The 12493-nt window shown below is 37.8% G+C and overlaps 1 protein-coding gene across 2 annotated transcripts; it reads left to right on the forward strand.

Annotated features, from left to right (window-relative positions):
* Window positions 1-299: 299 nt before the first annotated feature.
* LOC118823586 lies at window positions 300-12476 on the forward strand. Of its 2 annotated transcripts, none has more exons than XM_036593282.1 (13): window positions 300-648; window positions 967-1085; window positions 1162-1462; window positions 1549-1747; window positions 1855-2143; window positions 3089-3392; window positions 4462-4648; window positions 4784-4988; window positions 7801-8113; window positions 9684-9866; window positions 10907-11054; window positions 11519-11588; window positions 11962-12476. In XM_036593282.1, exons 2-13 carry the CDS (start codon window positions 968-970, stop codon window positions 12285-12287), a joined length of 2643 nt encoding a protein of 880 aa, XP_036449175.1. In that variant the 5' UTR covers window positions 300-648; window position 967; the 3' UTR covers window positions 12288-12476. The 2 variants fall into 2 exon arrangements, with proteins under 2 accessions (XP_036449175.1, XP_036449176.1); XM_036593283.1 differs by having other exon boundaries at window positions 1549-1741; window positions 11962-12475.
* Window positions 12477-12493: the final 17 nt, after the last annotated feature.

A 12493-nucleotide genomic window follows, 5' to 3' on the forward strand; every position in this document is an offset into this window, starting at 1 on the left:
TTTTCCAAGTCATTTTAGGCTGTTTCTATTGGTCCATTCATCATGAATTTCACATACATTGTAAACGGCAACACATATTTACAAATAACGTCAAAAACAAAAAAACGACAGAAATGGAGATACGAGGTTTTGTTCCGACAGCAGCGATACACACACACACACACACATTATATATATATAATGAGTATAATGAGAGGCAACTCGAACCGAAACAAATAAAATAAATCTTTAACTTCTTTAAACTGATCGTGATGTTTGGTAGGTTTTTCGCGTTCGCAACTTTTATTTTGACGGCAGAAGGAAGTGACGCACAGGGCTCCGTAAAATTCCGACGTCAATTTTTCTTGCTGCACACTGCAATAAACAATTGAGGCACTTTTCAGTTCAACACGTCAGTAAAACGCTATAAAATTACATACGGACATTAAACAAGTTTGACAGTTCCGGGTGTTTCTTTGAAAATACGTCAAATCGGTAAAAACGCTGGATTATGAAGGAATTTTTGCCAAACCTGATGTACCGCAAAATTTTGTCCCCTTCAGAAATGTGCGCCGTTGGTTCTGCTGAATCTGCTCGGCAAATATATCAATAAAATGATATCTTAACACTAATATTTAACTCGTTATTCGCATCGAAGAATCTACGGAGGTACGTTGTTAAAACAGAAACTGATTTAAATCGAAAGTTGTAGTGAGAACTGGTTGAAGTGGAGCGGTTGAGTCTCGTTACTAACTACTGAAAGTCAGCTAGGGTATCTTTTGTGTGTAGAAGACTAAACGTCTGTCACAAGTTGTTGGGAGTTAAACTTGTTCCGAAAGTGTACTTTAATCATGATTCTAATCTTATTCAAAACAATGATGTAAAAACACTTTACAACTTACCTTCAAATTCAGCAAAATTACAGTTCATCACATCTTAATACAGAAAATCAGGTTTTGCACTAATATCGACTTTTTATATCTGAAGGATGAGCTTCAGCAGGTTTGATGACGTTGAGAAGTATCTTCGATTTGGGATATATACACAACATGACAAAGCTTCTAAAGGTGTATTAAGAAGGTGCAGTAAGAAGTTTCGTTGGGCAGGTGAGTGGCCTGTTTGAGTATGAATTAATGAATTGCTCCTGGCTAACATAACCACAGTAAATCATTTTCCTTTTAGGTGATGCTCTTTGGTACATAGATGGCAAACGGCAGCGCAAGGTGCTCCGCAGCGAAGAGGAGGTACAAGCTGTGCTGGTGGAACAGCATAACAACCGAAATCATGCAGGCCGCAAGAGATGCCTGAAAGCTGTGTCTGATCTGTATTACTGGCGCTCCATCTCCAAAGACGTCACTGAGTGGATAGACAATTGTGAGGGTTGTTCCCATCCCTCCAATCCCGTCATACGCCTACAGTGCATTGTCCCTGGCTGTGAGAGCTCTGGGCTGGTCGATAATGAGGATGGAGTCACTTTTCACCGGTGTGAATTCTGCCAGGATGACCAGTATTTGGAAATTATTCTGAGCACAAATGTTGAAATAATGCTAAATTTAATCTTATCAACAGGTTCCCTTTTGGCGAGCCGAGCAGACTCAACTGTTGGATCAGCTTCGCTCAAAGGGACCGCTGGTCCATCCACAGCAGATCAGCTATATGTTCCAAACACTTCACAGAGGACAGCTTTGAACAAAGTGGAGACAGAATTTGCCTTAAATCTGATGCTGTGCCCACACTTGAATCATCTGCATATCCACAGGAAGTCAGTGTCAGTTAACACCTGTAATTTTGTTGTCATTCATGTGTGCTGATATGCTGGTATCTGATGCACAACTACACAAAAATGCCATTTATTACATTTTATTACTGAAACAGGTCAGTAATGAATGCTGGGTGGATGTCTCCATGGAATCTGTGGAGGATGAGCACCCCTCGGTAGATGAGGATTTGGTCCATATGGAACATCCGTATTCCAAAGGTCACACTGTGCAGACCAGCACAAATGGAAGCAGCATGAACAGCCCCCTATTGATCTCCACATCTGAGCCTTATTTCAGAAAATATGATGCTTTGGAGAAATACCTGCGCACAGGTGTATACAGCAGTATGCCTTACTGCAGGAGAGATGCTGTCAAGAGATGTGCCAAACGCTTCTGTCTTCAAGGTAAGCTCAAGCCATTTTTGCCAGACAATAGAAATCAATCAGATCTCAAACGGATGATATTTGTACGATTTTAAGCAAGGGATCATGGGATGATGGAAGACCGCTAGCATGAATCTGATCAAGCTAAAGGGAATTTCATGAATTCCAAACATTTTTCGACAATTTCTGGACAATTCATGTTTAACATAGTTAAAATGTAAACAAAGTCATTCAGAGTGGTTTGACGTGTGATGTGTCATTCAAGAGAAACCTACAGGAGCTAGATGTCCGAAGTGTCTCATGCCTATGAAACTTATCTCACAAAAAGATATTACATAAAATACATATATGTGTGCTACTTGATGTTTGAAACCCTGTTATGATGAGTTTTATGAGTTTTGAGATCATCTTTTGGCCTGTTGTGATATTTCATTTACCACTGTATTTAAGTTATATCAAGGAATGACAAAGACGACTTGAACTAAAAAATTATAGGGTGTTGTAAGCCAAAAAAGTTCCCAAAGAAAACAGTTTTTTCCAGATTTACAGTTATTTCACCATCATCAGCATAAGTCAGAAGACACGTGTAGGCTGGTTGTTTTGGATAATAAATAAAATGGCTGTATTTGCACTGTTGACATCACAACCTCTGAATATTATCATGAGCACAGTATAAAAGAAAAGTCAGTAACTCTCTACAATGAATGATTACACATCAAACCACACTGAATGTGTTGTTTACATCTCAACAATTGAATTATGCAGAGATCTTGACATATCAGTAGAATGCCCCTTTAAAATATGAAAAGATTTGCGCTTTACTGTCTGGACAAGTTAGTACTTGGTATACATTATTAGATTTTTTAAAAAATTGGAAGTTTCAAATAGTGTTGACAAAACACACACAAAAAAATGTTTTTTTGGTTTATCATGTCAGATCACTGTTTGTTTGTCTCTTATTCTTAGATGGTGTCTTGCATTACCGCCACGGTTCCAGGCTTCGCAGAGTTCTTCGAAGCAGAGAAGAGGTCATTAATGTGCTAAAGGAGCACCATGACCAAAGAGGACACTTTGGTTTGAAAAGATGTTTGAACTCGATATCTGAGCTTTATTACTGGGGCACTATTACCAGAGACATCGAGGAGTGGATTGGCAATTGCCGGTTCTGCATGGAGATGGATGAAGCAACACAAAAATACCGTTGTGCTGTTTATAGCTGCAATAACTACAATGGGCCTTTGGAGAGGATGCTGGGCCTGACCTTTCATCGGTGAGAATAAAGTGACTATAGAATGAATTGGAAATTTTAGCTTGAAGAAATTCATGCAGTTAGAAATGTGTGTTCATTTTTTGTGACACACAAACGTCTCCTTTTTAAATATTTGCAGCATTGATTCTTCAGCTGTACATAGTCACTGTCCAGAAAGAAAACATCTATCTCCATTTCTCAATTTTTTTCCAAAATTTCAATATAGCTGCTACCATTTACAATGTGTGAAAATTTAATGATGAACGGAACAATAGAAATGGTTCAAAATGACTTAATTAAATCTCTCATTCAAAGTTAAGAAAATTTTTGCTTTCTCCTTTAAAATTACCATTTTGGAGATACTTGTTTTTTTGGACACTGATGATATTAGAGGAACAGTTAATCTGAAAATGCTGATGTGGACATTAGCATTACAGCATTATTATTAATTTCAAGGGTCTAACTTTGCACCACTAGCTCCTGCAAATTTAGTGTTGACAAAATATCAGCATTTATTTAATTAGATAATTCAGCAAAAAAATAAAAATGACAATTTAACCGATTTTCCAGAACAATGAGGTCATTGTAGCTACAAGTAATGGGAGCTTATATCTCAGTAATTATAATGTTGCAAAATACATGCATAAATCATGCACTTGCTGCAAACTGCAATGAATTGTTAACTATCAAATAGACTTGCTTATCTATAGAAAATAAATGGCTTCCACTACTGTTTCTAGTTATGCAACATACCTTGCCTAGATAACAGTATGTCATAAGCAGGTCTGTGTGAGATTCCTGAAAAAGTTGATGTTATTTCTGAGTGGAACACAGGTCTTGTTTTGGCTTGATGGGAAATGAAAAACAGTAATATTATTTGTTCCACTCACTGGTGCACAGTGATGTAATCAAAACTTTATTTTACAAATATTTATTAATAAACTATTTATTTTTTTTATGTCAAACTCCTTCATGTCAAATAAGTGAGGAAAATTGAGTGTGAACGATGATATGGGCCCTTTAAGGCTGGTAGCTTGTCTGACAGTCATTATGTCAGTAACTAATATTGAAACCCATGGTATTTTCACAGATTTCCATTTGATGAGCCAGAGCGACTTAATCAGTGGATCAGAAACCTGCACAGAGTGAACTGGCAGCCACGGCCCAGATCTGTTGTGTGTTCCACTCACTTTACCGAAGACTGTTTTGACCACTCAGGAGCGTCTGTTTGCCTCAAGCCTCATGCGGTCCCCACTCTGCTGCTCTGCACCACACAGGTAGTCCACTGTTAGGATTTGCTGTGCGTTGCCATTTTTGTTGTTTTGAATTTGGGTTGGAGTTATATCGTACTAGTCTATCCTCCAAGCCCATTACGTGCTAATATTCAATGCAGACTGCATATTTCCTCACAGGACAACGAAGGTGAAGATTCTACTTATGGTTTGGATGACAGGAGTGTTTCTTGCGAGACACAGGATGATTTGAGTACCCAGCATGCTTTTTTCTCCAAATATGATGCCATTGAGATGTATTTGAATGGAAAAGGCTATCCAACAGGACTCACCTCTGTGGAGAAGAACACTTTCAGGAGACTCTGCTCCAGATTTGCTATCCATGGTGAGTCATTTGACCTTCTGTTTTCTAACCTCACAGTTAGCAGGAGTAAACAGCTCGTGTATTGCAAATAAGTGAAGGACATATTTGCTTTTAGAGACTGATAACTGATTTGGGGGGAAAAATGGCATCAAATATTTTCTTTCTCCAAGTAAAATGCTAATGTGTAAAATATCATGGTTTTCTAGACGTGGATTGAGCCTAATCATGGACTAAATGTAAAAGTCAGTGGTCGTTGAAAATCTGTATTGATCTAGGCTTAGGCTTAAGATGATGAATGGCCCTATGAGAATTGACCATCATATGTACACCGATTTACAGATTATATAAACATGAATATAATAGCTGCCTGTGGACGTAAAGAAGAATATTGTCATCTCCTAATCAACTCAAGTAAACTACAATATCAGAATTTTATTTTGTTCGTAGTTTTAGCTATGATAAGATTACTGCATCTAATGGCAAAGACAGTGGTACCATCTGCACCTGATAAAAATTCAGGTATTTTTGAAATGTTTAACATGCTGAAGCTTTTAAAAGGCAATTAAACATTTTTCCAAAATTCAGTTGCCAGACAGCTGAAGTATTTAATGCCTCTGAAATAGAGAACCGCGTGAGAACGGAGATGGCGGTAATACTGCGGGAACAGGGCGAAATTACTTTTTCCCCCATATTGAATCGGGATAAACTTTACAATATTCCCGTGTGAATGGTAATGAAATGTAGATTAAAACCGCAGGAACGGTAATGAAAGGACCTGTTTTTGTTTTTTTACAGCAGCTAAAGTCAATTCATTCTGTATGCTTAACCCACCGTTCTTTCCCAAACCTAGGTTTGTTCAGTGGTGAGTCTTTTGCTGTTCAGTTGGTCATATGAGATAATGTCTCTGAATTATGAGCTGCAAATTGAATGAGAAATCTTTGTTCATGCGAAATGGGCATTAATGAGACTGTTCCACTTTTAGTGGAAATTACCTGTTGACGTAAGACCCAGGATGCTACTTCTTTCAGCAATATTATTATAGCAATATGAGATGGAACAGAGTGGTTGGAGACCGTGTGCAGCTCTCTACTCAATGCTATTAAATGAAATGATTATGAATACGCTGACTGATGCCTGAGACGTTGTTTTAGATAAGCTTTTCGCCTAAAACATATTTTTAAAATCCATTCATGATGGAGAGGCACATGCAGCTGGGTTCAGTGTTGTGGACCTGGACGAAACAAGATGTATCTGCAATGTCCACATCTCTACTAGCGGATACCAAATTAAGCATAGTCAAAAGTAAGAGATACGGCTACAAAGATGATTAATCTGGCCCCTGTCAAACCGTCTGTTAGTGGGCACATTTATGTTTTTGGGGGGTTATGGAGTATACACACTTAAATTGGGAATTGCATTTTACAAATATTTTACAAATATTTATTAATAAACTATTATTTCCCCTCGTTTTTATCATTATTTTTAGATTGAAAATTACAGAAAAAAAAAACAAATTATTTTTTTTTAATGGTTTGGTATGATGAACTGTGGTTACTGTAAGCAGGGACGTGAACCAAGTTTGACTTCAATAGCTGACGGTGGAAAAGTTGGAATATTGACTTAAGCCCATTTTAATGAGTGAATTCCTTTTAAGGGCCCGTATGATACATTTTTCGTGTATATTCCTTTTTCCCTGAGACCCATTTATGATGTTTGTGAGGGATTACATATGAAATACAAACATAATTCATTTATATGTGACCATTTTCCAACCTCTCTTTATCCCTTAGAATTAAACAGGCTGATTTTGTTACTGTGCCTTAGACTAATATGAATGACCTCTATGCTGATTGCCTTGTATTGCGTTCATTCAAAAAGCAGTCTGTACTGAAACACTCCTTATAACTTTGCTGTGAATGTGTGGGACTAAACTGCTGTAGGCCGGATTGGCTGATGAAGAGGTGCTGGTAGTCATAAAAACACTTAATTCAGAGCTGGCTGGTTTTGCAGCTTAGTTTCTATTTATGGACCGTATGGACTGGAAGGTGAACTGTACGTTTCAAAACATTAACATATGCTAACATATTATGTCAAACTCCTTAATGTCAAATAAGTGAGGAAAACTTACCGACACCGATTTTTACTATTTGTGCATAATTAAGTTGGTAAGATGTAAACAGTGTCATTCAGAGTGGTATTGGGTTGAAATGTGCTATTCCAGAGAAAGTTAACGAGTCAGAATTGTTCACAGTGGTGATAAAAGCAACTAGAAGTCTGAAGACTCTAAAAGCTACTCTACAGAAAACTATTACATGAAATGGTTATGAATAGAGAGCCTGATCCCTGAGACGTTGCTTTTGATAAGGCTTGCCATAAAATATTTTGAATACATTGATGGTCAGAGTTGCATGCTAGGCATTGTGAGGCAAAAGAGTCTCTAAAAAATGGGGTTTTTTTTTGTTTTTCTTTCAGATTTATCACTACTTTAATCATGATTAACTTTACATATAAAAACTCAGGATAGTAGTAGTAGTATAGTAGTGAAACTTAGATTATAAATAAAATTAATTTATTTGTGTCATAGACATTGTGATCCCTGGTTGCTGTCACCACCACTGTAAAGAAATGAGAGTTGATAACTTTCCCTATAATGAACCATTTCTCATCAAACAAACTCAAACCACTCTGAATGACTTTGTTTGCATCTTAACAACTGAATTATGCAGAGTTTTTGAAAATTCTCTGAAATTCCCCTTTAAGAGCTAAAAGGTCTCTGTCATTTATGTGCTACCGATTCACTGTGGACCAAATTCATTTGTTCTCTCTATTTCAGATGGCTTCCTCTTTTACACTTCTGGGAGAGGCATTCAGGAGCATGGGAGGCGCAGAGTCCTGAGGAGCAGAGAGGAAGTGCAGTCCACACTCACTGTGTACCATGATGACATGAACCATCTCGCATTTGAGAAGTGCTTGAAGCTCATCTCCAGACACTTCTTCTGGGGCTCTTTGAAGGCAGACGTAGCATTGTGGATTCAACGCTGTCCCCAGTGTTCAGGCTCTGAAGAGCCTTCTGGCATGGAGCCTTGTGCTAGCCCAGGAAGCCCTGAGGTCCCTGAACTTTTGGAGCCCATGGAGGACCAGTACAGGTTGGTCTTGATTTAAAAGAAACACTAGCTAAAAATCAAATTAACACATTTTCTCCTTACCTCAAATGTTGTCAATCAGCCCAGACATATTTGTTGTGCTTCTTTAGTTTTATACTGGAATTACTATGGTAAAGTAGCTGACAAGTAATGGAAGCTATTGCCTGTTACCAAGTTGTTATCTATCGAAATCTGACAAAATTCTGGACAGGATTCAGGCCTTGAGGTGGCTGCTACTTAAGTTTTTTTAGTTATGCAACATACATTAGCATTCAAAAGTTTGAAATCCATGTTTTTTAGTAATTTAAAACCAGTATGGTGGCAGATGAATGCATAAAGTGCAATTTCCTGTGCAATTTCACAGGCTTATGCAACTGCAAATAATGATATAAAGCATAATAATAATTAATAAGAACATCTTAAGGATTCCCCACTGCTTATTTTCAATTACAACATAAAGATTAGCCCTGCAAACTCATAGCTTAACTGAAATATACTCAAGGCAGAAGAAAAAACTTGCAAAAATATAATGTGCATGAGTCACCCTTCAAAGCCAGAGTTAGAAAGAAGATCTGACTCATTGTTTAGGTCTCAAATACAAAATCAACATTATACTGATGAATATATTCTAACAGTAGTAGATCATTGACTTACATCCCCGGTAGATACATCCTTAACCAAGTTTTGATGGAGTTTTCTTTGAATTCTCTTTCAACTTGCTCGCAGTCATCAGATTCATCCACTCAGGGAAGGGGCCCATAGCACAACCGACATTACACAGTTTTCTTCCACCTGTTGTGTGCACTTACGCATTTTCTACCAGAGAGGTTTCCAAATCCCCACATCTTAAATAGCGCAGCTTTAAAAACTACTTGTTGTTGCAAAAATAAAAAATATTGAATACAACAAGTACATTTTGTTGTCTAGTTTAAAATATTTCACTCTACATTGTAGAAGTTATTGTATCTAAAATAACAAAAACCTATAATATGTAAAGTGATTCCAAACTTTTGAACGCTTGTGTACTTCCATTACCTACATGTTAGATGCATAGCTCAAGTGCAAAACTATGTAAGCATTCTTTGCATACCATACATGTCTTGGCTAATCGATAGGACAACAACTAATGAATATTTCTGTAATTGATTCATCTGTCATCTATTATTTGATTAATTTGCTAATCAAACCATTACCTCTTCTGCAATTTAATTTCACTTTGCCCTGTCACAGCATCGGTGCAACAAGCAATAAAAGCCATATTGCCTCCAGCACTTCCTGTAGTGTATTGCAGTCTGTCAGAACGACCATGTGTGAACATTATGAAGTGCTTTTAAATATACAGTCCATCAACACAATGACCTTTTGTCATAATCAAGTTGTCAACAACTAATTGACTTTGTCAGTGGTAAAATTTGACTTTCTGGGGAACTGCTCCTGTGATGCACATTGCAGCATTTCTGCGCCATGTGAGACTGATGTCCTTGTTGGCACTTGGTGCTTTTAGCAGTTTGCATGTGGTCATATTTATATGCTATATGTGTTGCTGACTTGCTGTTCATTTTGTCTATTTTAGTTTGGGGCTGGCAGGCCAGATGAACGGGAGAATGACGACTGAAAATGACCTGCATCTCTCCGTCTCAGAGGTGGCTGTGGAGCAGTGTGTGATCAGCTCCACGCCCAAAAGACTCCCTCTGTGCCAACCTGATAGTAACACATCTGATGGAACAGTTACCATAAGAACTGATTCAGTAACAAGGTATACAATCCTGTGCTATTAACAGTTGGCTTGAAGCATCATTACATCTGCAGTGCTTTCGCAACCATTTGATACATTGTCATACATGATTTATTATTATTCATAAAAATCCTTTTGCCAGTGTGATATTGTTTATAAATATTATATTACATAATATTATAATATAATATTATGAGGTCCATGTATGATGTTTGTCTGTTTTTAGTACTTAAATCACAGAATTCAGAATTCATCTTTACATTTCTTTATTCCTAAATAAACAGGCTCTTTTGGTACTGTGCCTTTAAGACTGATCTATGTAAATGATCTCGTTTTAACTGGTTGTCCTGTGTTGTGGTGCATTTGAAAAGTGGTTCAGACTGAAACACTGCTTATAACTTCAGCCTGAATGCACAGGGTTAAAGAGCTGAAGGCTGAGTGGACAGATGTATGCAAATATCTTGGTTTTCATGACATTACAGAAACAGTCATTTAACACAGGCTGTTTTCACAGCTGCTCTGGTTTCCTCCCATAGTCCAAAGACATTCAGTTAGGTGAATTGGAGATGCTAAATTGCCCCTAGGTGTGAATGTGTGTGTGAATGTGTATGTTTGTGTGTCTGCCCTGTGATGGACTGGCGACCTGTCCAGGGTGTTTCCTGCCTTCTGCCCAATGACTGCTGGGATAGGCTCCAGCACCCTCTGCGACCCAGGAGGATAAGTGGCTTAGGATAGTGTGTGTGTTTGTGTGTGTGTTTGTATTTTCACAGCTTAATTTTCATATATGGACTGTATGGACTAGGGAGTAGGTGGTTTATTTAGAAACTTTAGCAATGTTTACATACTACATCAAATGCTTTTAATAAAAAACAAAGAGCCAAATTTAGTTTTCCATGATTTCCATTATAAAAAAATTACGTAATGTCTGTTTTAAAAAAAAAAGTATAAGGAGACCTTAAGAATTATAAAAACACTATATATAAAATTAAGTGCAATACTGTTGATTTATTTATTGATTTATATATTTATTGCTTTTCTGCTTTCTTTTTGCTTCTCACTAGTTCCAGTGGTTCCCGTCAGTCACCTGAGGATTTGGCACAGGAGCGGAGAAACTGCAGCTTGAGTGCGAGGACTGTTGTTCAGCAGTGCACACACGCCTTACTGCAAGTTAAGCCTCAAGTAGCTGATGCTGACTCAGAATGGGTGGAGGTATTTTATACAGTTTTCTTTGTGTGTTATGCCTTTTATTTACAGTCCTCATGTTAAGTAGGTTGAAGTCTTTAGCATGACTTAGAGGTGAACTTCGCTAATTTTTTGAAATCTCTCCATAACTCATTGAGATGTAAACATGATTATTCAGAGTGGTTTGATGTGAAATGATTGATTGTAGAGACACTTCCTGACTCTTTACAGTGGTGATGATAGGAACCAGAGGTCACAATGCATAGGACGCAGATATGCCCATTTTATTTACTATTCAGAACCACCAGTGAACCTGTATGAGTCTTTTTTAAGTTTTTGTATGCAATGTTGATACTGGTAAAATAGTGGCAAATATGGAAAAAAGGACTATTTTGCCTCACAACTCCCTGCATGTACCTCTCTGCCATACAACATTCCTGGCTCAGAAATGATGATTGAGAAATATTGCTGCCATTTTTCCTTGTTTACAGATTCATGAGGGAATGGTGATCTATGTGTGCTTTTATAAAAGTGCTACTGAGAAAATCATTTCAAAAATGGGTAGGTATGAAAAATGCTCAAACCAATGATAAGTAATATTGTGTTCATTCAGTAATATGCACATTGGATTGACTATGTGGACATTTATTATAGAAGACAATATCTGCTTTTGGACCTTAGAAAAGCTTTTTTTCATGTGCCTTTATAGTCCAGCAAATAGTCCAGTTCTTATTTTAAAATATTCTTCTGTCAGGTTAATGTTTGTCCATGCGTCTTGAAATCTGTTAACAAGGGCCAACGCTTATTCTAACAGCGCACCTTTAAAAGTATTAGCATATCAGACTGCTGCATTGACTCTGTGTACTAAATTTTCATGCTTGACACATCATTCGGACTTCATGCCGTAACAGTGTTCTGTGTCCTATTTCCACAGTGAACTCCTTGCTCAACTCAAAGTTCTTCCCAACCAGCAATGGTAGGTATCTATCTATCCTGGAACTTCCGGGAAGTGTGCTGATCGTTCCCCAAGACACCATGACTGGGGTGTTGAAAGGCAGCCGAGTGCAGCACCACGACGCTGTGGAGCGTTGGAAAGGCCTCCACCTCTACAAACGCTTCGTCTCTCTGTGCGAGAAGGAGGTGGCTGCGTCCACAAAGTGCTCAGAGGCTGGGGCAGTGGTCAGACATGGAGTGTACGGAAACATGCAAGCGATATACCTTAACAGCAATGGACCGCTCACTCATGTAATTGAGTTTTGAACCTGCATTGATTAAAGTCAATTTTTACCAAATTCACTGAGATTTTGTGCCAGATTCTGATGTTCAGTTTCCATGTTTGAATTTAGATTCTCTCAGTAGAAATAAGGCATATAATTTTGTGGCATGTGCATTTTCTTCATGATGGCTTTTACCACTGATAGCTATGCAGAGTATCCTTAGCTACATTTTCCTCATAGCTACAGTGC

This window comes from Colossoma macropomum, unplaced genomic scaffold (assembly GCF_904425465.1).
Source record: "Colossoma macropomum unplaced genomic scaffold, Colossoma_macropomum, whole genome shotgun sequence".
Lineage (NCBI taxonomy): Eukaryota > Metazoa > Chordata > Actinopteri > Characiformes > Serrasalmidae > Colossoma > Colossoma macropomum.

Bases quoted from the DNA above. Each gene is read 5' to 3' on its own strand.
- LOC118823586 (XM_036593282.1), top strand. From the start codon at position 968: ATGAGCTTCAGCAGGTTTGATGACGTTGAGAAGTATCTTCGATTTGGG. The intron at 1,748-1,854 runs GTCAGTTAACAC...TTACTGAAACAG, and splicing joins CATATCCACAGGAAGTCAGT to GTCAGTAATGAATGCTGGGT. The intron at 8,114-9,683 runs GTTGGTCTTGAT...TGTCTATTTTAG, and splicing joins CCCATGGAGGACCAGTACAG to TTTGGGGCTGGCAGGCCAGA.